Consider the following 27,890-nt stretch of genomic DNA (forward strand, 5'->3'; position numbering starts at 1 on the left):
ATTGTTCAAGTGATTATGCTTGATATCAAGTCATCATAGGTTGTCATAGAATCCCTACAGTGTGGAGGCAGGACATTCAACCCATTGTGTTACACTGACCCACCGAAGAGCACCCCACTCTACCCTATCCCTGTAACCTTGTATTTCCCATAGCTAATCCACCCAACCTTGACATCCCTAGCATAGCCATTCCACCTAATTCAGACAGTTGTCATGAGACTTTGCAGTTGGGATAGAAAAGGGCTGCCATTCATTCTACTTCAATGTAATTGTTGCCGATTAAGTCTTTGCAGACAGGTTGTCTCCATGTTAATGGTCTTAGAATGTAGAAGGTTCAATAATGCAGATATTCAGCCATCTACAAGCCTGCAATTTTATGACATTGGAATGTTCCCTCAGATACTTTTAGAATTCGGTGATGGGTTTCCAGCCAATAATTTTGAAAATGATTTTTATATGAAACATAATTTCACAACAGAGAAATAAAATTAAAAAAAAAGACAAAACAGAAAACTAAATGTTAAAGACAAATAATAAAATATGAAGTTGAAAAAACTGGAAGTGTGTTAAACAAATGAACTTGTTAAAATATGTCAAAGTCATTGGTTTGATACTTATTTGCTGTTTCTGATACATTGAAAATATGTCTCACTTTGTGTGGAATGGTCATCGGGGTAATGTGTTGTGAGGTTTAGCACCTTCTAATTCACTGTTAAAGTGTAAATCATAATAAAGCTGCAATGGGTTGATGAAGAAAATATTTTGTGAAATTACAGTGATGTTCAATTTTGTTTCATGTCTTTTACATAGCTAATAACTTCTGCACAACAAACTCAAAGTTCATTATATAAAAAACTTTAATGTATTTCTGTACATACAAAATCAAAACAAACACTTTCAAAGTGGAAAAATAATAGCTTTAACATTATTTACAAAATGTAACATAAATAGAATTTTTGCATAAAATATCTAGCTGTAAACATATGTTTAAAAACAGTAGAAACCGAGGCAAAATATATACTTTCAAAGTGCTAGTTAGCAATTTCTTTACTCTACAGTAAGATATTTGTATAAGGCCCTGTTCCTGAAGTTTTTCCCTTTTATATAAAACTAAAAACAATCATTGTAAATCATTCAACTACTTTAATCGGAGTAACAATAGCTTCCATGTTATGGTGTGCATAGAAAGTCCTCAGATCGTGAGACATTTATACTGAGTATATTTAGGTGTTTCCCACCTAGTAGTTGAATGACAGATGGCATGGAGAGTTTGGACAGGAGGTAACTAAGTAGATCAACTCATGACAAATCAGCATGGGTATAAAACTTGTGATCAGACTGAGAAAAGACAAAAAGAGAAAGTAGGCTGCACCTAAGGCACAGAGGTAAAACGTGAGGGTTAGATTCCATTTCTTTAGAATACAGTAGTAAACTACAGTATACAGTCTGCTTTTTATTTCCCCAATTGCCTTTTTTACCCTCCTCTCAAATTAGATAAAATCACATTGTGACAGAACAGCTGAAAGTATGTGTCACATTGTCAGGTTATGCACAAAATCTTTTTAATTGCAAAATATGAGGGAGTTGCAATTTTCCCAAAAGAACACAGGCTAAGAACTAAAAATAGCTGTTTCCCAGAAAGTAACAACTTGGTCATCTTATATCTTGGTGTGTAAATGACTGCCTGATATGGAATTGAGCCACATTTGGAAAGATCAAGGTTTCAACTGATAAATTACATTAGAACAACTCAGTCTGAGGTGCTCCTAGACTTGAAAGAGGGAAATCCAATTTGGTGACTCCTGTAGATAAGTTCACAGGGAATATCAGATGAAGGTGGACTCACAACTCTGAGAAAAAGGACACTTGGGTTCAGCGTTGAAGACTGCTGACACCTGATATGAGTCATTACACTCCAGGGTGAAGGCTAAAAGGTGGTACTGGAAAAAACTGGCTATGTAGATTTTCTGCAAGTGAGGGTTTTGAAATCTGTAGTGTATTAATTCAGAATGTGTTAACTCATATTTTCTGCTTTAAAATGTAATAGGAAAGCCAAACATCTTATTTATTGTGGGGCTAAATGTAAGAAAACAACAGTAGAGCTTGGACAAATCAGATCAGTATAACGAATACATGTGATGAGGTAAGATTACCTCAATAAACCAGATGTAACAAAATCAAAACCTGTTTATAAAAGAACAGCCCTATAATTTTGTATAAGTATTCCATAGCCTCCAGATAGATAGCACTACAGAGAAATAACAAAATTAGTGAGGTTAATATTGATCAGCTCTCAGACACTGATGCATAGTCAAGTAGTAACATTAGGAAGAGTAACACTCATAGCCTCAGAAATATAATGGCAATGTTGTTAAAGGTGATCTTATTAAAAAGAATGGCAAGTTTGAGAAGCTGAAATTTGGTTTTAAGGAGGATGGTATCAGAAACTTAGGAAGATTGTGACATCATTGGAGAGGCTGGAGTGCTGTGGAAATGGAACTACAATCAAGACCAGTTAGAATCAGCACTTGATATAAGCATGAATCATTTTCTGTTCTGTAAGTGCTCCCCAAGTTTATAATTATCTCTCACAGATATTGTTATCTAAGTGCCAGTGTATACTACATGGGGAAATAAAAGGGAAGGAAATTATCAAATCAGTCAATCAACAGCTTCACGTGTTACAAATAATAAACTACCAAATGCATTAAGAACATTTTTAGTTATTGCATATAACTCTAGTAGCTTATTGTAATACACTGTACAGAATTCCATGGTAATCATACCACATTGAGTTAATACTGTATAATTCATTAGAAAAGCTGAGAGCTGAGTGTGGACTCATTTTTGTCCAAAGCAAAATCACAGTATTTCGGAATGAAAGTAGCAGAATTATATTCACATCTTGCACTCTGTTTACTTCACAATTCAACCTATAGACAAAAAACACATGCACAACTATGTCAAAAACACCCTATTAAAATGTCCAATGCTCCATTTAATGAAAAAAAGCATTAAAACAGTGATCTAGGAAAAAATATCAATTAATTATTAACTTTACAGCCATAGGCATAATCAATTTCCATTCATAAAGGTACACTGTGCCACAGCACACATAGACCCATCAGCACATGGTACCACAAAACTGAAAGTTTTAATACCATATTGAAATCCTAAACTTTAACAATGCTGTCAGGAGGGGCACTCACTGGGTGCCAGGTGACTTTTCGTCGAGGAAGAGAAAATGAGACTATTATTCTTGGGTACTTTCTTTCTACAAGTTGCCAGAAGGACTGCAGAGTATCTGCTCTGGCACCCAATTTGTGAACTGGGAAAGTAATGAGTTTTCAAAGACATCCTTTTCACATTTGATCCACACGGAGGGTAGAATTTAATGTAGACAAGTTGAAGTCTCACTGGCACGAGCCTAGCAACAACTCTTTTCAGATATGCCTGTGGAACAATATGCCAGTCAGGCTCTTAACCAGGTACCTAGGCAGTTCCTGGGATCAAGGTCCCTGGAGATGAAAGGCCCAACCCCACTAGAGCTGCTAGCCAATCAGAGGACAATAGCTATTAATTGTCAGGCAGTGCCATTTGGGAGATGGCAGCTACAGCTGCTATGACCTCAATGCAGAGCTCAGGATCACTGGATGACTCAAATCACAAGTGAGTGACAGTAAAGTGGGGGTGCAGGGGAGGGAGGCATTGCCTGGGTGATGGTTTTCAGTGGGCACTTTCCCACCCCTTGCAAGGTCCATTGGTCAAGCATTGACTTTGAAAGAGGGGCTTCCCATAGAAACCCTCAAACAAATCTCAATAGTTTTTAAGTTCTGGGCTTTTCATATGGAGAGTTTCCTGCCTAAGTTAATACCAATAGCAACTGGATGACATCCTTGTGTGTTTTCATTGGCATTTTCAGGTTTCAGCTGGTACTGCATTCCTCTCACAGAAGTAATTGCAGTGGAGACAGGAAGGGGGCAGGATCACCCTCCTACCTAGCTAAATACCCACCTCTCACCAACATATGTGCCACGAGGAGGGCATCAAATTCAAACCAAGTTAACTGCTCTTTTAACATGGTGCTAATTCTGTATTTACAGGATGTTTCTGGACCAAAATGGTCTGACATCTTGTTTAAATTTTAGGTCAAAATGCTTAACTACATGCAGATTAATTTTTGCACTATTGAATGACATATTCAACTCAGAACTGTTCTGAAGAAGGATCACTGAATCCAAAATGCTAACACTGCTTTCTCGCCACAGATGCTGCCAGTTCTGCTGAAATTTTCCAGCAATTTCTGTTTTGGAAATGGATTGTTTTTGTTTTCGGATTGATTAATTTTCTCACCACCAACTTCTCCTCTAAGCTTATAGTGTCTTCCAGAATCGAGCATAAATGTGCCTATAATTCAGTTTTGGTTTTAAAAGATCATGAGTAAATTGATGAAATAGGAAAACAAATTTGGTTTTAGGGTGAAAGAGATCTTCCCAAGCTGAAATTATTGAGAACACATATTACATACGATGGAGTTTGGGCATGCAATTAAGTATGAACACGGTCCAATGAATCTAAATTGACAGCTGAGTATTGGAACTCACAATAATAACTGCTCCACGTTTGTAAAATGCCTAAAGTTCCATTTTGTCAGTAATGGACAGCAATTTTATTACTTTTCACAGCTCACAATCATCCCAATGGGACACATTAAGAGCCATTCAACTAGAAATGGGATTTTTCAATCCCCAGTCAAATAATTTTTCTAATGTTTCACCCCTTCTCTCAGGAAGGAGGTGTATCATTCCATTGGACTGTCACATAGCCATCCACCAACAACTGGATCTCTGCTAATTCAGTATTTTTATACGTAAATTTTGATACTAGGTATTATCTATGGTGAAGAGAAGGGAAACCACAGCTAGGCCTAACATCTTAAATGTATCTTCCAACTCAATAATATTCAGGAGTCAGAACACAGATTAATTTTTCTTATTAGGTCAGGGTACTAAGGTAAAATGTAAAGTCTATACCTCTAATCTAATGAACAATACTTAATTCCCCAGCACTGAGCATTAAATCATAAACTTTTGTGGTCAGTAGAGATAAGTTTCACACCAGATGTTTGTCCTAGGAGAGTTTGAAACTTGAGTTTAGAGTAAAACACATTGAATTGAATTTGTACTGCATTACAATCAATATGAATCTATTTAGTTTTGTCATTACTGGCTGAACTTAATGCCTCCTCCTCCTCAGGTTTAGTAATGGGGGAATTGGGCATGCAATTTAATCTTGTGGGAGGGATGCAGTGAGGATCAGTCACCTTTCCACTTCTATTTGTTTGTCGTGGAATCTGTGGTGGTCCTTCCCATTTCCATTCAAGTGGGTAATTAATACAACTTTAAGGGCCTTATCTAGCTGACATGTGTATTAATCTACAGGCATCTAGAGGATTCATCATTTGGGGATCACTAAGTGAACTGGTACGAGGTTGCTTCTAGGCTCCAAGTAGAGGACTTTGTTAATTCCTTCAAAGGCATTGCATCAAAGTAACTGGTATTGGGTAGTGTGGGATGGCTCAGATACACACTGCCCTTTGCTTTTCTCTCCTGTGATTGCCACCCTGTCACACCAACCACACCATCACTCATGTGTGCCTTAGGATTCAGCACTGATACCTTACCCTGGGTTGGTGCCATGGAAGCAGGCACTCACTCGATGACAATGCCTTTTGATTGGCTGACCAGGCAGAATAGCACCCTGGGTCCTCAATCCCAGCAAAGTGCCTGAGTGATACTTATCAGTGGACCTTGCACAAAGATGACAATGTAGGGCTTGTGAAACTTCCTTTGCCTTCATTAAATCCAGTCCCAGACTCCAATTAACAAAACAAAATAATCAAAGGAAATATCTTTAAATTATATGTGTGGAAGGTCGGTTCTATCTTCAGTAGTTTTAGATTAGAAACACTTAACTGCAAACAAATGTTCATACATTCCATATTATTTTATAACAACATCCTTCATTAAAACAATAAAGCTTCATTCATGGCTCATTTTTTTCATATGTTAGCTGCAATTTTGTTTTATGGCTCTCTAATAGAAGAGCACAAGACTGTAACAAAGCAAATTTACAGTCAGTGCTCATATTGCTACAAGATAAACATGTTGTCACTGAGTTATACAGTTGTCACCCATATCCTGAGCATATCGATCAGATATTATGGTCCTTAATTCATCAATATCTTTCCGTAACTGACAAACATCAGATAGCTTCTTTGAAAGCAATTCTCCATGATGGGAATGTTCTCCTTCATCGCCTGAACAATGCAGTGCTGTTAATGAAACAGAAGAAGTTAAATAGTATAGAAATCACACAATACAAATCCCTTATGTGTTGTGTGTGTCAAATGGTAGTTGTGTGAGTATTTGTTATTTCCACATTATTGTCCGAGCTTTGTGCTGTGTAGTGAAAACAGGAAATCATATTTTAAATCTTTGTTCAAAGGTATTTAGCAGAAGTGCCATGTGGCCAGTGGGGAAAAGATGTAGCAGATTGATGGGATCTGGATACACTGCTGTGGTGGATGGTGAAAGCATACTCAATCATGATGCTCAAAAATGGAAACAACAATTTAGTGGATTATGGAGAAAAGACTAGAACCTAATGAGATAGCTTTTATATATGACCAGCAGAGGCATGTGGAGTGTATCATTCTATAATTCCATGGATTGAATTTTCTAGGTTTTCAAGGGCAGCTAAGAAGACAGGGAGACTGGCAAAATGACCGTGATGTCCCTGGGGGAGGGAAGTTGGGGATAACGTTCTTTGTCTTCCTGCTAACATGCCATTTTGTTGACAGCAGGAAGGCCAATAAGCCACTGAAAACGACCAATGAAATGAGGCCATAACCTGCCCCTATAGTCATCTATAAGTGAAGGAGTTTGGAGCTCAATGCTGTTTGGGAACATTTTCAGCTTAATCCTAATCGCCTTCCAGGGATTTTAGACAGGTCGTCTTTGCTGCGTTACTCGACGTACATGGTGCTGGCCATTTGCTTAGCAACAGCACCATCAGTTCCCTGAGGTCTGAACTCAGCCTGGTTCTCAGAACCTCGTGTGTCTGGTGCTAACATCCCCCAACCTCATTTAGCCCTCCCTGAGGTATTCGGCCAGCAAGCTCCCCTTATCCTGCAGCTGCTGCCTCAGCAATGGCCATGGCTCATGATGGCACTGCTGAAACTGCCATGTTACTGCTCCTCTGATTGAGTTGGTAGCGCTCTGGTGGGGCACCACCTTCCTTATTTGGGATAGCCGTCATGGCAGTGGTCACTCAATTGGACATCACCAGGAATGTGTTTCTCACCCCTTCCCTAACTGGGGTGACCTCCTGTTTTTGGACCCAGTGGTAGGACCTCAGCTGTCTCAGTAAAACTTAATGCTACAATCCTGTATTATATCTTTTCCATGGACTAGTAACAACTTTGCTTTGACTTGTATGGATTAGTAACAACTTTGCTTTGACTTGTATGGATTAGTAACAACTTTGCTTTGACTTGTAACACATGTTGTAAAGTGACAGCAATGTGACTTAATCCAAAACTCAGACAAGGAGTATCTACAGCACAGTGTTACTTTTTTTTTGCTATAGTTCTATTCTTTGCAGACAATGATAGACCTCCATTAGTGTACAATGTGAAGATAAATAAACTGAATGGATCATCTCCAATTGGATCCATTACAGCAGCAGGAGAGAAAGAACTTTTATCCCATTGGTGTGCAATGGACTCCTGTCAAGTTCCTGAGGTGAAAGACAAAGTTAAAAGTGAAAGCAAGGAAAAGTAATAATACATTAATCCATGGTCTAAACGACTGAACTAATGGGGTGCCTATACTTACACAGTCCCAGTGTGTGTACTAGAATGGGCCTGAAATCATACAAATTAAATGCCTTAAGTAATCACCATGACTTCAGTACACACTTTCTAGAAAAGGATAATGGGTCTGCAGCGTAAATTCTGTATAATTCTAAAAAAATTTCAGTTTCTCTTTGCTGTCACTCTAGATTTTCCTAGAAAATATGTTGAAGTGTAAAGGGTGATTGTTACCCTTTACTTTCTGTGCTATGCATTCTTGAAATAGGATTACCATCTGACATTTAACTATGAATAAAAATAGAAAATCAAAGTGCAATAAAAAAAAGACTTGTCATGGTGACTGAATCACGCCAATAGGGCCTGGTCTAATTATCTTTTGCCCTCTAACCTTGAATATACTAAATATTACCCTCAATCTGAACTCACCATCTGCAAAACTATGAGGTCAAGAAGTTAAGTTCAAAAATATGCTTACATTGTATCCCAAGTAACAAAGAAAGATTTGGCTCCTTGCCCTGTGCTCTCTGAGTAAGGATATTGCATAGTGCACGTAGGTCACATAGACAGTAGGATATTTCTTTCAGTAGCTTTTCAATGGCTGGTGTTTCATTTGCTAAGCTTTGCTTGGGCTCTTCAGTTTCTTGTGATTGTTCCTCCAAAGTTGAATTTTCTGGTAATCTTTGGTTCTTTGATGAAAACTTCAAAGACATGAAAAAAATATTTTATGAGCAAAATTACAGCACAGAAAATTATTAGATTTTTAAAATCTTTATTGCTGCTTTTCTTTTCCAATTGGGGCTGACTAACTTCCTTTTACTGTCTGTTCATGGGATGTGAACGAACCCAGAGTATTTGTTGTCCATGCTTAACTGCCCCTGGGCAGTGGTGGCAGTTGATGGTGAGCTGTTTAATTGAATTGTACTTTTGGGAAGGGAGTTGCTGGATGTTGACCAAGTGACATTGAAGGAAGGAGAATCCAAAGGGTTTTTACAAATACATTAAGGGCAAAAGGGTAACTAGGGAGAGAATAGGGTCCTTCAAAGATCAGCAAAGCAGCCTTTGTGTGGAGCTGCTGGAGATGGGGGAGATACTAAATGAGTATTTTGCATCAGTCTTTACTGTGGAGAAGGGCATGCAGAATGTGGGGAAATAGATGGTGACATCTTGAAAAAAATGTCCACATTACTGATGAAGGGCTTTTGCCTGAAACGTCAATTTTCCTGCTCCTCGGATGCTGGCTGACCTGCTGTGCTTTTTCAGCACCACTCTGATCTAAACTCTGGTTTCCAGCATCTGCAGTCCTCAGTTTTGCCTCGGAGAGGCTGAATAGGCTGGGGCTGTTTTCCCTGGAGCATCGGAGGCAGAGGGATGACCTTATAGAGGTTTATAAAATCATGAGGGGCATGGATAGGATAAATAAAGAAAGTGTTTTCCCTGGGGTTGGGGAGTCCAGAACTAGAGGGCATAGGTTTAGGGTGAGAGGGGAAAGATAAAGAAGAGGCCTAAGGGACAACTTTTTCATGCAGAGGGTGGTGCGCGTATGGAATGAGTTGCCAGAGGAAGTGGTGGAGGCTAGTACAATTGCAGCATTTAAAAGGTATCTGGATGGGTATATGAATAGGAAGGGTTTAGAGGGATATGGGCCAAGCACTGGCAAATGGGACTACATTAGGTTAGGATATTTGGTCAGCATACATGAGTCGGACCAAAGGGTCAGTTTCCACACTATATATCTCTATTATCCTATGAATGTTGATATAGTTTCACAACAGAAGAATGGTAGTAGTGCAGGATGTGACCATTGCCCCATTCTCCAACTCAGCAGCCCATCAATTCCATTCTCCTTATTGTTCCTTATCAAATAATTGTCTAATTCCTTTCTGATTGCCTTGATTGAACCTGCCTCCACCACACTCTCAGACAGTGTACTTCGAACCCTAATTACTTGCTGTGAGAAAAACATAAGCTTCTCTTACTAATTCCAATAAGTCTGGGCCCTCTCTTTCTTGATCCCTTCACAAGTGAGAATATATTCTCTGTTTGGTCTGTCCAAATGTCTCATGATTTTGAGTAGTTGGAGGAGAGCCTCCAAACGGTGGTGTTCATCTGCTGCCCTTGTCTTTCTGAGTAGCAGGGGGGACACAGGTTTAGAAAGTGCTGTTGCAGGAACCTTGGTGAGTTGCTGCAATGTGTCTTGTCCTCCTTTTTCTTATTTTAACTGCTTTGAGTTAAAGATCAAAATCCAATAAGTGCTGAGGCATTTCTGTGGGTGGACAGCCAAGTCTTTTTGTTCTAACACTGCTCTAGTTTGTCCTGAATCCCTACAGGATGACCTCACATTTTCCCTGATTAAACCTCAGCTACTACAACATTTCCCACTCACGTAATCTGTCTTTGATCCTTTGTAATATTTTGTTTTGCATACAATTTACTGTGCTTCTTCATGACCTTTGCAAACGTAGTTATACAATGCTCTATTCTAGCATAACAATATTGTGGTAATGTGGAAAATATACATACTGTATGTTGGATCTGGATTTCAAAATTGAGGCACATGGATGTGGTCAGTCCTGTCAAGGTTTGATTTTAAAAGCCAAGAAGTTAATTTGAAGCAATAGTCCAAATCCATCGTTCCAACGAAACATGTAAATGGAATGGAGTGGTTGGGAGAACACTGTAGTGTTGATGGATAAACATTTTGGGTTAAATCTTTATCTTTGGGAAATGGGCAATAGGAATCACATGATCAGGAATCAATAGGCCTTTAAGAGATATCCATCATTGTACCATAGCATATAACCTGAGGGTATAAAGAAATCACACTCCATCTTACCTCAGGTTAGCGGAATATTTGCCCAGACATGTATATGCCTGAGGAATGTAATGTTTGTACTTAATTGTTAGGCATTATAAATGTCTGTTGGATTCAACAATACATACTCAAGAAAATGGTATTCATGACCAGTTTCCTTTGTAATACCCTTAAAATGAGCATTGCCACATCAGATAAAACACTTTGCTGGAGGCAAACTCACATCCTCATTCTCAAATATAAGGTGGCCCCTGTCTACTCCCATGCAGTCTTCAGCTGGTACCTTCGCTTTTGCCTATTCTTTGAATTGCTGTATGCTAATAAATGTTAGCACTACTTATTTTTAACATGACACTCAATTTTCTTTCTAAGTGCCTTCTAAATCACTTTTTTTTTTGTTTCTCTTCTACCTCTTTTATAGTTCTCATCTTTTGTGTTATCAGTCTTCATTTATTATGCTCTGTTCAACTAAATTATTGCTTTAATCTTTATGGCTACCAATAGAAATACAATCTTTGTCACACTGTTTACTTAAAAGCAAAATATGTTTCACAACTATCATATCAAACATGTAGTTAAAGAGGTCCCACTGCTGCTCTGCAATTTTCCAAAGCAAATAATCTCGGCAAACTCTTCATTATCCACTAAGTACAGTGTACAAAATTGGTCATGGCCTCCAGTCTCATCTTCAAATGACTAAATGCTCAGCTGTCACTACACTGTGAGTCTATACTTATTGCTGCATAAGGGTCCCAATTCATATCTAATTATCTGTCACAGTTACCATTTTTCCAAGCAGATCATCGACTCTAAACTCTGCTTTATCCACTAAATTAGTGTGCTATCCTGTCAATGCTCTTCAATTTATTGATCTGCAGGCTCCACTGAAGCTTCGATTCTACATGGTCTAGAAAGATTTAAGTTCTTTACTGAAGTCAATAATTCCTGCCAAAAGGTTCAAAAACACAACTCTATCAAGTTTTAGTTCTTAATGCTGAAACTTTTAAATTATTATGGTTTGCAATTGCCAAACGTATTTCAATTAAATTAGAACCATTCATTATATTTTATTGATGCCAAGGGATTTGGAGGTGAACCCTTCCAATCAATAACTTCGGATTACTTACATTTGATGTCAAAAGCTTTAGGTTACGTTGAAAAATGTTAGGTACACTGGTTCTCTCTGCAATTATGAACTAAGATGTCTGATGTTCAGTTATGGTTCTGACTCTAGAATCACCAACAATGAAATATGTAGGCCTCATGTAAAGAGAAAACAGCTGAATCAATATTGTCTAATTTTTCAATAATAATTCTTCAAAATAAAATGAAATGAAATCATAACTGGCCTCACTCGCCCATTGCTCCCTTTATAATGACTAATTTGTCAGTAAGATCTATACACAGCAAACTTTGCTGTCATCTATTTTATGGTTGAAGCAAGAAAGACTGTTTCAGTCATTATTACTTTTTGGAAATTGTAACATTAACTCAGCCCTATTATTAATGCTGTAATCTTTAAGGGCTCAAGGACGATGATTGGCAGAAACATTTCTGTCTTTGACTTTTACATCGAAATTCTGCTGTTTCACATTTTTCTCTTAATTAAGAATTCATTGTTCAATCAACTGTATTTGAATGCTTCATAGATACATTCCTAAACCTACTCCACATATTTTATTTCGATGTAAAGGTCAGCTTCACTTAGAGAGCAACAGCATTTGTTTTAATCTGGGATGGGTTTCATTGCTATTTGCCTTAATTTTAAAATGTGTATCCCCTTATTTTGAAAAATTTTCCAGGCTCTCACCATCCCTATCCCTGGAATTCCCTCACACCCGACATGTCTTAGAAAATTTTTGTGCTCTTTCATTTCCAGCATTTTGTGCTGACTTTTCAATCCAGCACTGGTGGCTGTGTTTCAGTTGTCCTGACTGTAAACTGTTGACGTCCTTGCTAATCTCACCCCCCTGCTCTCCTCCTTTAAGATATTCCTTAATACTTCTTGAACTGAACAAGTTTTTGGCTATCTCCTCTGTCAAAAATGCCTTAGTGATAGCACATTCATTGACTGTGTTGGGATGTTTTGCTATGTTAAGGGCATTATGTGAATTCAAGTTGTTGCTGTTTACTTTTTATCATAATACCACTATTATGCAAATAAAGCACATTGCAGAGGTAATGTAATCTGCCTACTCACTTCTTCCATGAGTTCCTTCAGTAGCTGCAGATTTCTCTGGGTCTCTCCAAGCTCTTTCCGGAAGGTCTGCGAGGCAGACTTTTCTTGTGTCAGCCTTTCCTCTAAAGCCTTCAAAATATATTACAAGTTAGTGAACATCTGATCAAACAAATGACTAATATCTCAACTCCTATACTTAATGCACTGACCAATGAAGGCAAGTGTGCCAAATGTCTTCTTCACCACCTTGTCTTCACCAACCTTCATCAGGAATGAGGAAGGGCTTATGCCTGAAACGTCAATTCTCCTGCTCCTTGAGTGCTGCCTGACCTGCTGGGCTTTTCCAGCACCACACTCTTGACTCTGATCTCCAGTCCTCCTAATACACAACATTGTCCAAGGCTAGGGAAATTAACACGGTTGTTTCATTATCTAAAGGGTGCAAATGGTATTGACCATTGTGCAATCGTCAGCCACTAATAGCATCTTAATGGAGGGTATGCATTGATGAAACAGCTGAAAATGTTTTGGTCTAGGACATTACCTTTGGACCGCAGGAGGCCTGGGTTGAAGTCCCACCTACTCCAGAGGTATGTAAGAGCATCCCTGAGCAGGATGATTAGGAAATATCTAGCTTTTTGAACCCCTGGAAGAATGTTGAACTAAAATGATTGGCCTCTAGCAATGGCAACCAGCTTCTTTTGTGCTTAGTCTGAGTAGCCAGTGGACAGTTCTTTTTCCCCAGGATTCCAACGACTTCAATTTAAGCTCTGTTAAATGCTGCGTTGATGTCAAAGGCAGTCACTCTTACTTCACTTCTTGAGTTCAGGTCTTTTGTTCATGTTTGGACTAAGATTCCATTGATGTCAAGGATCAACTGGTTCTGGCAGAACTCCAATGGAGTGTCCATGAGCATGTGAACATCATTTATACTTATGATACATTAAATATGGTGTATGTAATAAAAATCAGTGCTTTTCATGCCGTCTTCACTAGTGCACACTTTCCAATTCAGAAAAAAAATGATTTACCTGTTTCTCCAGGTTACATTTTTTTATTTGCTGTTCTTGATTGTCAATGACCTGCAGATAAAATCAAAAGCTATGCATCAGTGCTGTGGTTCTAGACAGACAACTGAGATTTACATTCACTGCATCATTTCTATACTTTATGCTGTCCCAAAGCCTCACTCTTCACCAATAGCTGCAGGTTTGTCTTCAAAGAGCTATGTTGGGTAAGCAGACATGTATAAATACAGACGATCAGGAGGTAAAGATGCTGTTTTCAAGAAAGCCAATCTTACATGCTACTGGCCCCACACCAGCACAGTTCAAGTTATACCTTGCTGGCAATTTCTCAAATAAAGGGGAGAGAGAAGAAGGAAACAGAGAGAAGGAAAAGGAAAAGAAGGTGAATGATGGCAGGAAGGGTGCTTAGGATGGAATACTGAGAGGAGGGTCAGCAACATGTGCATGGGTGTGGCTCTCAATGGGATCCCGGTTTCTGCTATCAGCTCCTTCAATCAGGCTCTGAAGGCTTTTGGACGAAAGTCTCAGCACAGGAACCTGCAAACAACCCCAGCAGGTAAGGGTCCCTGCATGGCCATCTCTGGCACTTTACTCAAAGGCTAGTGAAAACCTCTCCCTCAAAAACCTGGAGAAGTTGCATAAATTGAAATTCTTAAATGTGGGCTCACAAGTTATCGATTTTATCACAGAAAGCAATTGTTAGCTTTTTATAAAACCTGTTGAAGCAGTAAATAAAAACCAAAAGAACTGTGGATGCTGTAAACCAGAAACAAAAACAGGAATTGCCGGAAGAGCTCAGCGCTTCTGACAGAACTCTCTGAGGGAGTGACACTGGAGTCAAAATGTGAACTAGGATTTCTCTCCATGGCTGCTGCTGAGCTTTTCCAGCAATCTCAGTTTCTGTACCTATTGAAGTAGATTAGTTTTGTTGAGGCTTATTGTGGAGTGAGCCACAAGGGAACAGATTGAAAGAAACTTAGAAATATTGCTTCACGGCATCTGGATTTTCTTTCAAGAGAATCTTTTATTTTTTTGGATGAGGCTCCTGGAAACTTTGGGTCGAACCCTAGCCCCCGTCAACTATGACCTCTCCCCCATGTAACATGTCAAAAGGTTTGTGCACATTTTATGATATTTAAAACCCATTAGCATACCATCTTATTGTCAGAGCACAGGGTGACACTAACCTTGTTGGCATGTTCATACATTTTCCTGAGGTAGTCGTTCTCGCACTGGAGCTGCTTCATGTCCAGCATGGGAAGCCGAGCTCCATCTTCTAGGCACTTCTCTACTTTCTGTTGCAAACTGAACATAAAATGCAGCAAAAGTCATCAACCTGAAATGTTGCCCCTGTTTTTCTCTCCTGACAAATGCTGTCTGGCGTGTTTCCAAAACCTTCTGTTTGTATTATAAAGTTAACATATCTGATATAGACATCCCATAATATATATTCTGAAGCAGGTAGTTCAAGAAGTTAAAACAGCTGTATATTAGATTAGAGTCCCTACAGTGTGGAAACAGGCCCTTCGGCCCAATCAGTCCACACCGACCCTCCGAAGAGTAACCCACCCAGATCCATTTCCCTCTGACTAATGCACCTAACACTATGGGCAATATAGCATGGCCAATCCACCTGACCTGAACATCTTTGGACTGTGGGAGGGAACCCACACAGACACGGGGAGAATGTGAAAACTCCACACAGACAGTCTGCCAGAGGCTGGAATTGAACCTGGGACCTGGCGCTGTGAGGCAGCAGTGCTAACCACCGAGCCACCGAGAAAACGTCAGATATTTTTTGTTTTATGAAGAAAGTCAACCACGTGCACTAATTGCCGAAAAGAAAGATACTACATTATTTAAAACAAACAAACTACAAATATCTGGTGGCCTTGAACAATTCTTTGGGATTGAGCAGTATATCAAAACGATCATACCAAGATTGTTGGGCCCAATTTTAAATCATTCAAAATCCATCCACTTACACACCAAATTGAAAATCAAGCTTCTTAAATTCTGCGCTAGCACTGATATGGATTTTCATTTCTCGGATTTGCATCAGGCTGCTAAAAAGATGATCATCAATTTATGGAGGAAAGTTCCTAAACGTAGGAGAAAGTGGGTACTGCAGATGCTGGAGATGAGAGTCAAGATTAGAGTAGCACTGAAAAAGAACAGCAGGTCAGACAGCATCCGAGGAGTAGGAAAAATGACATTTTGGGCAAACGTCCTTCAACAGAATGCCTTCCTGATGAACAGCTTTTGCCTGAAACATCGATTTTCCTACTCCTCAGATGCTGCCTGACCTGCTGTGCTTTCCAGTGCTACTCTAATCTTGCTCCTAAATGTCGGAGCTGTATGAACAATCCTCATCAATGAGCACCTTGTTGCATGAGCTGCTTGTGAAGGTATGGGGTTTCTGCCGTCATCCTATTTTAGGGTATGGACCGACAGGGTCTACTTGGTCTGGTGTGGTAATGGAAAATCACTTGACAGGTTAGCAAACAAAAAAATTCTTGTCTTAAACAAAATACATGTTAGCAACTAAGTAAAAGTTAAACTGACATGATAGACATTATTACAGAAGGAGACCCCTGAGTGGTTAATCTGACTCCTTCAGGGTTCTATGATATTCTGCCGTCAAGCCCACATGACATAATGAGTAGGAGAATTTAAGCCACTCCTCAACATTAACCCTTTCAGACCCCTACACCACTGAAGTTGCTGCCTTTATAGGAGAGGCAGGGGGAGTGGAATTAGGGGAAAGGGGACTCATCAACATGAGTTATTTTACAACTGTCTTACTCTTAGTGGCATAGATACTTGTTAACAGCAATCACATTTTGGTTATTTTGGTTGTGGGTAAAGTGTCGGAAAGGTTATAAGAGATAGGGTTTATAATCATCTAGAAAGGAATAATTTGATTAGGGGTAGTCAACACGGTTTTGTGAAGGGGAGGTTGTGCCTCACAAACCTTATTGAGTTCTTTGAGAAGGTGACCAAACGGGTGGATGAGGGTAAAGTGGTTGGTGTAATGTAAATGGATTCCAGTAAGGTGTTTGATACGGTTCCCCATGGTAGGCTATTGCAGAAAATTCAGTGGCATGGGATTGAAGGTGATTTGGCAGTTTAGATCAGAAATTGACTAGCTGAAAGAAGTGGTGGTTGATGGGAAATGTTCATCCTGGAGTTCAGTTACTAGTGCTGTACCGCAAGGATCTGTTTTGGGGCCACCGCTGTTTGTCATTTTTATAAATGACCTGGATGAGGGCATAGAAGTGCAGATGAGCAGAGAGATCTCAGGGTCCATGTTGCCACCCAGGTTGATAGGGTTGTTAAGAAGGTGTATGGTTGTTAGCTTTTATTGGTAGAGGGATTGAGTTTCAGAGCCAGGAGGTCATGTTGCAGCTGTACAAAACTCTGGTGTGACCGCACATGGGAGTATTGCAAACAGTTCTGGTCACCGCATTAATAGGAAGGATGTGGAAACTTTGGAAAGAGTTCAGAGGAAATTTACTAGGATGTTGCCAGGTATGGAAGGAAAGTCTTACTAGAAAACACTTAATTGACTTAATTGAGACATATAAGATAATCAGAGGATTAAATAGGGTGGGCAGTGAGAGCCTTTTTCCTCAGATGGTGATGGTTAGAACGAGGGGATGTATCTTTAAATTGAGGGATGATAGATATAGGACAGACGTCAGAGGTAATTTCTTTACTCAAAGACTATTGGGGCGTGGAACACAGTGCCTGCAAAAGTCGCAGACTTGCCAAGTTTAAGGACATTTAAATGGTCATTGGATAAACATTATGGATGAAAATGGAACTGTGTAAGTTAATGGGTTTCACTATACTGCACTATAATGTTGCATGTAAATGAACAAACTTCACTCACAGGATCAGCAATGCAGGCTCCCATTGAATGTGATCCTGGCATTTTTACTGCGATCACTATCTGAATTTTCAGAGACAAACTGTTTTAATCTATTGAATAATTTAGTATTAAATGGGGAATATGGGAAAATTTAATCTGGCTACTGGCCCATTCATGCTGAAAAATAGAACTGTGCATGATCAAAATTTATTTTGAAGCATACCGCTCATGTGTGAGTGGACCTCTCAAAATTGATAGGAACCTTGTTAAAATATTTGAGTTGGGTTCTATGACTTTTGTAGAATGCTAACAAAATTGACAATGAACTTTGATCAACAAGATCAGCAATGTGTAAAGGGAATCTCAGGTAGCTATTGAAAATCACCATAAAAATCTCTGCAGCAAAACTGAAGACAAAGAACTGTGAAAGGGGATTCATGGGAACAGCAGATGATTACAAATTAACTTCAATAATCTCCTTTAATTCCCTTCAAATAAATATCGGTTCCATGACACCCTAATCCTTGCAATGATGTAAAATTAATAATTGAATGAATCATACCTTTGTACAGTGGCAACTAACGCCTTTTCCCTTTTCTTCTGACTCTCCAGAAGCACCTCCTTCTCTCTGCAAAGGATTCGATTCTCCCCTAACTTTTTCTCCAAATCTTTGAACGTATCCTGAAATTTTTCATTTTTTTCTTCAAGTAAAATAAGCTGCAATGACAATAATAAAGTGTGATAATGAACAATATCTTTCTTCTTAGGGACAATGAATTACAAACATAATGGATAGAGGGTGGAATCTAATAGGAGTCTGCGTGATGTGGCCTACGATGAGATGTGTAGTAGATTCAGGCAATGAGTGCTGAAAGGCCCACCTCGCCATGGAGACCTTTTATGCTTTACACAAGTCGTGCTATGAGGTTTTTGCTAGGTAGTGGTGAGATGTCAATTGACAAGGCATCATTGATTGTTAAATGCCTTGTTAATGGCTCAACTCGCATCATTAATGTTCAGACATCCATCTTAACAAATGCATCAAACAAGCCTGGCATCTGGAAAACCTGACATGGAACCCAGAATGGGAATCTGGTGGATTCAGTTGCTGATTGCTGCAGTGACCTCAATGTCTTGGGTGCACACTCATGTCCACAGACACAGACATCTGTCATGTCAGCCTCAGCACCCTCATGGCACATTTCAAATCAACTGACAGGATGCTTTTGCACTTTAATGTTGCACCTTGGGCTGCACTGGCAACCATCATTGTAACACTGCAGCAAGGAAACTATGCACTTACAGACACACACCCAGCTCATGGACTGGAACAGGGTGCAGATCGATGCTATTCACTCACTTGTAGCGCTCACTCACTTTGAGCATACCTGGATGCTATGTTCTGCCTGTCCTTCCAGCTTTGTCCTGTCAATAAGTGATAAGAGGCTCATTTTACTTTGGTCTTGCATTGCCGTTTACTGCAGATGCCAAAGTCAGTGAGCAGGTTATACTTGTCAGCAAGCCTCAGTCTGGTCAATGGAGATAGCCTTCACTCAGAAGTTCCCAACTTACTCCCAACTTACTGAGGCCCTTAAGTAGACATTTATTGGCCAATTGGTGGCCAGGCTCAAATGTCATCCTAAACATAATTGCAGTGAAGACAGGAAGGCAGTAGTGTCTAGGTAACTTACCCACTTACTGAATTCAATGCTGTTCCTGCCTTGAATCTCAACTATTGAGAGCAAAAGATTCCTCCAATGTGTTTTAGTGATATGAGTTTTGTGTTTTTTGAATAATCTCACTTCAAGGGATATAGAGTCATAGAAATGTACAGCATGGAAATGGACCCTTCGGTCCAACCTGTCTATACCGACCAGATATTCCAACCCAATCTAGTCCCACCTGCCAGCACCTGGCCCATATCCCTCCAAACCCTTCCTATTCATACACCCATCCAGATGCCTTTTAAGTGTTGCAATTGTACCAGCCTCCACAACTTCCTCTGACAGCTTATTCCATCATATTTATTATGCAGGCTGTTTTCCCAGAAAAAAGCTCAGACTGCACCAGAATGACTCATTCTGGATCGTTTATATTATCTAGGTACCTCTGTATAAAACATTCCATTTAACTTCAGTTCCTGGATCTAATATGTGTAACAACAAGGAATGCAATGTTTTTGCCTTCAAAATCCATTCTCATTTCTCTTACACTCCTAGTTTGAACTTTACCAATCATATATTCACCCCTCTTTTAGCATTAAAAACTGTGCTGGTCTAAATCAGAAATAACCTTCTCTGTGTCTATGATGATAATGTATTATCCCACTTCAGGGTCCTTGTACTCTCCACAGCCTTATCTACCAACCACTTCCACATCATTCTCATAATACTCTCCCCAATGGGATTGTTTATGTTTGAAGAAAGAAAATCAGTTGACAGTCCATGTAGTAGTGAGGGAATATTGGACAGTTGGAGTTGCTGTCCTTTGAATGAGATGATAAAGGCCTTATTTGGCTGTTTGGATTTAACTAAAATATCCCATGGTACTGTTCCAAAGAACAGCAGGATAGTTATCCCCAGAGTCCTGGCTAATATTTCTCTCTAAAGCAAAATCACAAAATGGATCTCTGTCATTATCACAGTGCTGTTGTTGCTGAGCACAAATTAGCCACCAGGTTTTCTGGATTATAACAGAGATTACACTTCAAAAGTATTCTATCGACTATAAAAGCACTTAGTGAGGCTCTGTAGTCATGAAAAGCACAATGTAAAATGCAAGTCTTCCTTTCCTTTTATTCCATTATTTTTATAATGGCTGAAATAGCTCGAAAAATAGATTCTCTTTTCACCTTTAAACTGTTACTTCCATAGAAGTCAAGGACCTTTTATTGGCTCTTTCAGTTTCTTTTGACTGATGTTAAAATTCCTTTGTGCTTTATCCTTACTTTTTAAACCTCTTTCAGCTCTGCAGGACCAATCTGTCTGTCAACCCCAAACACCAGAAATCTATTTCTGCTAACTTTGCTTCCCTGGGAAGTATTCTCCTTCCCTCTGCCACATTACTAGCTGCCATGCATTTAGCTTCCTAAACCCACAAATAAGTATTCCCTTTCTTAACTCCACAAACGTCCTACCTTCTATCTGACCCTTTCGTCCAAGACTTTGGCTACTCTTCCTGCTGTCTCTTACTTAGTATTTTCATCCTTTCCATTAACCACCTTGAAATGCCTTTTGATGCAAAAGGCAATATAAAAGTATCATAGAATTGTACAGCAGATGAGAAAGCTGTTTGATTCATTGAGACAGCGTTGATATTTTTCAAAGAACAGTCTTGTGTGTCCCACTCCCTATTCTTTCCTCATTAGCTGACAACATTTTTTTATATTCACATATTTCCCCAAGCGCCCTTTGATCACTATCATTTAATGTAATTTGACCACCATTTCAAATAACACCCAAAACTGTCATTGCATGAAGATCTTCCTTGCATCACTTCTGGATCTTTAGCCAATCACTTCAATTCTATGCCCTCTGGTTATTCACCCATCAACCAAAGGAAATCGTTATTGATTCCATTTATAAGCTTCCTGATTTAAAAACACCTCTTAGCCTTCTCTACTGAAGAAAAAAAATACCCAACTTCTCCAGTAATGTCTGCATAACTTATCCTTGGGACAACTCCAGTAAATCTACTCCTTAAAACCAACACAGTATTCCAAACTTTTCTTGTCTGCAAATGGACATAGTATTCCAGCAGAGGCTGTACTAGTGATTTATAGAGGACTTAGTACAATTTGTTTTTATACTTCAGGCCTCTACTTCAGGCAGTTTTATACTTCAGGCAGTTACTAGCGGTGTTCCGCAAGGATCTGTTTTGGGACCATTGCTGTTTGTCATTTTTATAAATGACCTGGAGGAGGGGCTAGAAGGTTGGGTGAGCAAGTTTGCTGATGATATCAAAGTCAGTGGAGTTGTTGACAGTGAGGAAGGATGTGTCAGGTTACAGCGGGATATAGATAAGCTGCAGAGCTGGGCAGAAAGATGGCAAATGGAGTTCAATGTGGGTAAGTGTGAGGAGATTAACTTTGGTATGAGTAACAAAAAGATGGGGTACTGGGCTAATGGTCGGATACTTGGTAGTGTGGATGAGCAGCGGGATCTTGGTGTCCATGTACACAGATCTCTGAAAGTTGCCACCCAGGTAAATAGTGCGGTGAAGAAGGCATATGGTGTACTGGCTTTTATTGGTAGAGGAATTGAGTTCCGGAGTCCTGAGGTCATGTTGCAGTTGTATAAGACTCTGGTGCGGCTGCATCTGGAGTATTGTGTGCAGTTTTGGTCGCCATACTATAGGAAGGATGTGGAGGCACTGGAACGGGTGCAGAGGAGGTTTACCAGGATGTTGCCTGATATGGTAGGAAGATCGTATGAGGAAAGGCTGAGGCACTTGGGGCTGTTCATTGGAGAAAAGAAGGTTTAGGGGTGACTTGATGGAGGTGTACAAGATAATTAGGGGTTTAGATAGGGTTGACCATGAGAACCTTTTTCCACATATGGAGTCAGCTATTACGAGGGGGCATAGCTTTAAATTAAGGGGTGGTAGGTATAGGACAGATGTTAGGGGTAGATTCTTTACTCAGCGAGTCGTGAGTTCATGGAATGCCCTGCCAGTAGCAGTGGTGGACTCTCCCTCTTTATGGGCATTTAAACGGGCATTGGATAGGCATATGGAGGATAGTGGGCTAGTGTAGGTTAGGTGGACTTGGATCGGCGCAACATCGAGGGCCAAAGGGCCTGTACTGCTCTGTATTGTTCTATGTTCTATGTACTTATAAAGCCAAGGATCCCATTTGCTTTGTGAATTGCTGTAATAACTTGCCCTGCTACCTTCAAAGATATGTACACAAAGAACCAGGTCTTGCTATCCTTGCATGTCCTTTAATATTGCATTCTTCATCATATATTATTACCCCATATCTTTCCTAGTAAAATGTATAAAATCTATAAAGTGCTGTTTTAACATTAATGCATAAATCCTATTTTGTATTATTTTGCAATGTATTACCTGGAAGAAATTTTGATTTAATTCAACTTAAAGTTATACTGAGTTCAGAGAAACTTTAACTTCCATAGGTGCATAAGCTAACTCATGTTTAGGAAAGTTATATGAAATACGAGACAAATTATCTATCTCAGAGAATTGAGTTCTCAAAAATCAGATCGACTTGTGACGATCTACAACAGTGAACAAAATCCAGAATTTAACATCACAGTGGGGTTCTCAGCTGGACAGACCACGTAGTTGCTCACACACTTGTGAGGAAGGTTTCTCTTCATGGTGGTGCTTTGGTTGACAATTTGGCAAACTAATTGGAAACGAATAGAGCTAAGAGATGGTCAGAGTTCATTCTTTTGTCACCACTTACCTTATTTTTCTCTGCCTCAACTCAAAGTATGTATGTTTTATATAAGAGATGAAAACACATCAGGCCCAAACTTCACCTCAAAGATCATCTTCTTAGTAGCTGATTAGTGTTTGCATATCTTCCCCGTCTTTATGTTATGTGTTATTGGGCATATCAAATTTTCATTTCCTCTAGTTAAATTAACCCAATTAATTTCCTTCTACTATAGCTGTCATGAAGTTAAAATAATTTTTTTTTAAATCCTTAATTAGAAAACCATTGATTGGTTTGGAAGCCAGAAATAGATACCAGTTACAATAGTTCCCTGGGAGATAAGATGGGTCTTTGGACAATAAAAATGCCCTGCAATAGATGAGTTACTATCAGATCACTTTCAGCTATTCTTCAATTAAATTATGATGGAGTTTTGTTTGCAAAAAAAGAACTTAATTGGAATGCCAAAGGAGTATACAGAGACGCTTGTTTTTATAGCTACATTTGCATAATTATGCACTCTTTTGAGCTGTAGATGGGTAAATGTGTTTAACTACAGTAATAAAACATTCTGCAATCGTTTCCTTTGAATAATTTGCTTCTAAAAACTAATTAAAACCACTTGGTGACTACCCAAGTAGAAAACCTCATTTAGTTATTTTAGCCTCATATGGTAACACGTAAATAGACGATTTGTACATTGTGAATTTGAATTATGCATCACGGCCAAATCTCAGCATATTCTTTGAGAGTTTAACGCCTATTTGTATCTATCCACAAATATAGCAGTCATCGCTATTCAGCATTTGTGCGCCTAAAGATTTGCTTGTTGAAGTATATATGTAATAAAAATATAATCAGGGTAATAAAGGTCCAATTTCACGTCACAGTAGCTCAATTTGTACATAATGTATTTTGCATTAGCTTTAGTTTCGGAAGACCAATTTCCCCTGAGGTTAGGAAAAATATAATTGCAAATGATCTTGGTACCGTTATAATGGAATAATGAGAACTGCAAAATTATGAAGAACATTTTGTTTCATTATCACAGCAATTCTTTCCTGTTGAATTACTCTTAATCCTAAATCTTAAATAATTTAAAGGAAATATTTATTCCTGTGCTATCCACTTCTTTAATTGGTTTTATATTTTAGCAAAAATCAGTGTTACATTCAAATGGGGAGGGCAATTTGTCAGAATTGGAAGCATATGACTTGTTTTTGGTTAATCTTCAATTACTTAATGCTTTTTTTTGTTTGACAGACAGAGGGCAAGCAGAAGAGGATGATATTCACAAAAGGCTAAAGGAGTAGATGGGGGTGGCTTTGCTCATGTAGTCTCCAATATGCAATTATAGGCATTATAGATCACCCAATCTCATTGAGCTGAAACATGCAGCATGCATACTTAGAATCCAAATTTCAAAATATTGTTGATGCACTTATGGATGCATATGAGAAAATGGACATTTGACTAAACATTTAGAAGACAAAAGGTATGTACCAGCTTGCTCCCACTGCACAACACTACCCACTGCCTAATAAGATCCACAACAAGTCTGGAACAACATGGATTAACTCTAATACAATGCAAGTATTCAAGACACTGCGCCAACTTTACGAGAGTCTTGAATTCAGACACAGACTTGGATTCTTGGTAGTACTGAATTAATACAGTCTTATAAATAAAATCCTATAATTTAGTCTCAGGGTCATATATGCAAAGCTATTCTCCTCCTACCCACTTCTCTTCTTATCAAGTCCCTCAGAACTGAAGATGACTTTCTTTCAATCCAGATTTCTGGATCCCAAAGTGACAAATAAGTGAGTCCTAAATCCACAGTCTGCCACAGGTGAGTGGGATCCTCAGCAAAGGCAGGCAATGATGATAAAACTTAACATGGTGTCCAGCGCACCAGCACAGCATTTGGACATCTGAGGAACAAAGGATTTAATGACAACGACCTCAAGTCTGGCACCACTTCAAGGTCAGTACAACAGGCGGTACGGTAGCTCAGTGGTTAGCACTACTGCCTCACAGCACCAGGGTCCCATGTTTGATTCCAGCCTTGGGCAATAGTCTGTGTGGAGTTTGCACATTCTCCCTCTGTCTGCATGGACTTCCTCTGGGTGCTCCGGTTTCCTCCCACAGTCCAAAGATGTTCAGGCCAGGTGAATTGGCCATGCTAAATTGCCCCTAGTGTTAGGTGCATTAGTCAGGGGTAAATGTAGGGGAATGGGTCTGGGTGGGTTGCTCTCCGGAGGGTCAGTGTGGACTTGTTGGGCCGAAGGGCCTGTTTCCACACTGAAGGGAATCTAAGTTACCACCCCTTCTGTATGCATCAGATATATATGTCCATATCCAGCAGCCAACTCAGACCCTCGGAGAAACAACACTAGCAATGCCATTGGAAAATCCTGAAAGCCCTACTGCAACATTCTGCAGCATTCCCAGTGACTTCCTTTTGCCCAAAGGAAAAAGCACCCGTGAAGATGCAAACCATTTTGAGCAGCCAGATGGAGGCAGAACACCAAAAATGGAATAATCATGCAATAACCAGTTTTCATGGTATTTAGCTAATGGAAATAACATAAGAAAGCTGGGAAGAAATGTACAAAACTGCATTCAAAACATGTGTGCTTTGTTTTGCATTTGTCAAATATTTGTCAGAATTCTGAAAGTCCAGAACTGATAAACCTTTTGCTTTTTTACCTGCTGACTCTGGCTCTGAAAGTCATTCAAGGTGGGTAGATCAGCGAGGTACTTTTCTAGGGTTTCTATTCTCTGTTGTCGTTCATGGCTTTGCTCAGATTCTTTTTGCAGCTTCTTTTTCAGACTGCTGATATATTTCTCGCGTGCTTTCACCTGAAACATAGTGCAGAAATATTAATGAGAATCCAGACCTTTCAGCAACATGACATAGTTTAATAATAAAAGTTCTCCAGTGCACTAATCGATGATCTGCACGGCTGAGGAGGAGGACAAGAAGTGAATAGATGAGCATTAATAATCAGAACATTAATCATTGTCACCATTTCATATTTTACAAGTGGCTGATGGATATTTCATAGATATAAATGACTGGCTGGTTTCTTCAACTGCATTTCAATTTAATTTTCCTGGCAATTCATGGAAATACAATAAAGGATTAAGTAATTTTAAACACATTTAGATGCTAGAAACACCACTAATCCCATTCTTGCTGGCCTGTGACATTTATTTATGCTTCTATATATTTAGATTAGATTAGATTCCCGACAGTGTGGAAACAGGCCCTTCGGCCCAACAAATCCACACCGACCCTCCAAAGAGTAACCCACCCAGACCCATTTCCCTCTGACTAATGCACCTAACACTATGGGCAATTTAGCATGGCCTATTCACCTGACCTGCACATCTTTGGACTGCTGGAGGAAACCCACGCAGACACGGGGAGAATGTGCAAACTCCACACAGATAGTTGCCCAAGGCCAGAATCCACCCTGGGTCCCTGATGCTGTGAGACAGCAGTGCTAACCACTGAGCCACCGTGCCGCCCCTATTTACTTGCTTACTTTTATGTATAGTCACTTTCTTGATCAATGCAGTTCTAACTGAAATGTCAGAGTTTGAGAATTTAATGTGCAGTTTTCTTATGCTGCAACAAGGTTTTGAGTATCTATTCCACATTCAGCAATGTATCAAACAAGGGACTAAGTTCTTTTGCCTATTTGCTTTACTGTGAAGTTGTGAATAACAAAGTTTCACAAATGTTCATCGTTCTCCAAATTCCAGTGAAGTTTTGAAGCACCAACAAGACGTTGGTGATAACATCAAATCATTTTTGATCCTTAAAATAGACACCTGAAAAACTAACACTTTATATAAGAAAAAATTGACAGGATGTAAGTATGACTTGCAAGTATCTATTGTGCTTCCCAACCTCCTCACGAGGAGATAATGTTGAACTGCTTACTTGAAGCTCTGCTCTTTGTGCGATAGCGGTACATCCATAATGGGGAGGGAATTCCAAGAGTTTAACTCAGTTTAACTCAGAGTTTAACTCAGCAATGGTGAAGGAACAAATTAGGACAGTTTTTGACTTGGAAGGGAACTTAGAGTTAACAGTGCTCCCATGCAGTTGCTGCCTTTCACGTTCTACATGATAAAGTTGTGGGTTTGGTAGATACTGTCAAACAAGCCACTGCAAGTGCTGCAGTGCATCCTTTAGAGATGATATACACTATGGCCACATAGAGAGAATGAAGATGACCGATGTGGTGCCACTCAAGAGGGTTGATTGACCCAGTATGGTGTCAAATTCTACATGTGACCAAATTACTCACCTAACCCCATTTTTTCCTGACCCACCTTCTCAAGAGGTTAGGGACAGGCAATTGTAGATTAACGTGAACGTGCATTGGCACTCTCTGTATGTACAATTAATTGCTAAATTACTTTTAAAGTATTTATGATGTTATCACCATGACATTGAGACACTTGTCAGAAATTTCCTTGATGTTGCTTTCATGCTGTCTCTAACTTTGTTGGAACTGCATTGGCAACTCACGTTGTGTGGCACTTCTTACCAAGTGATGGTGACAAAGTTAGAAGTGTTCTGTAGAAATTTTTGGTCACTCCAGGGCTTTCTCTTCCCTGTTCATACTAGTTTGTTGCCATAGCCAAATCACACTTCACTGTATATTCCTCTCCTCGTTCTCCACTTTGTGGTAACACTCGT

The 27,890-nt window shown here is 39.4% G+C and overlaps 1 protein-coding gene across 3 annotated transcripts in view; it reads right to left on the minus strand.

Moving 5' to 3' along the window:
* Window positions 1–921: 921 nt before the first annotated feature.
* cep85l (centrosomal protein 85, like) overlaps window positions 922–27,890 on the minus strand; it is a 304,765-nt gene continuing 277,796 nt past the window's right edge. For all 3 annotated transcript variants that reach the window (XM_072555891.1, XM_072555889.1, XM_072555885.1), the window contains exons 7-13: window positions 25,883–26,035; window positions 18,332–18,486; window positions 15,083–15,200; window positions 13,899–13,949; window positions 12,889–12,996; window positions 8,352–8,574; window positions 922–6,334 (exon numbers count right to left, since the gene is read on the minus strand). In XM_072555891.1, coding sequence (XP_072411992.1) covers window positions 6,171–6,334; window positions 8,352–8,574; window positions 12,889–12,996; window positions 13,899–13,949; window positions 15,083–15,200; window positions 18,332–18,486; window positions 25,883–26,035 — 972 coding nt within the window. In that variant the 3' untranslated portion in view covers window positions 922–6,170. The remainder of the gene's footprint in view (window positions 6,335–8,351; window positions 8,575–12,888; window positions 12,997–13,898; window positions 13,950–15,082; window positions 15,201–18,331; window positions 18,487–25,882; window positions 26,036–27,890) is intronic.

The sequence above is a fragment of the Chiloscyllium punctatum genome, chromosome 3 (assembly GCF_047496795.1).
Source record: "Chiloscyllium punctatum isolate Juve2018m chromosome 3, sChiPun1.3, whole genome shotgun sequence".
NCBI lineage: Eukaryota > Metazoa > Chordata > Chondrichthyes > Orectolobiformes > Hemiscylliidae > Chiloscyllium > Chiloscyllium punctatum.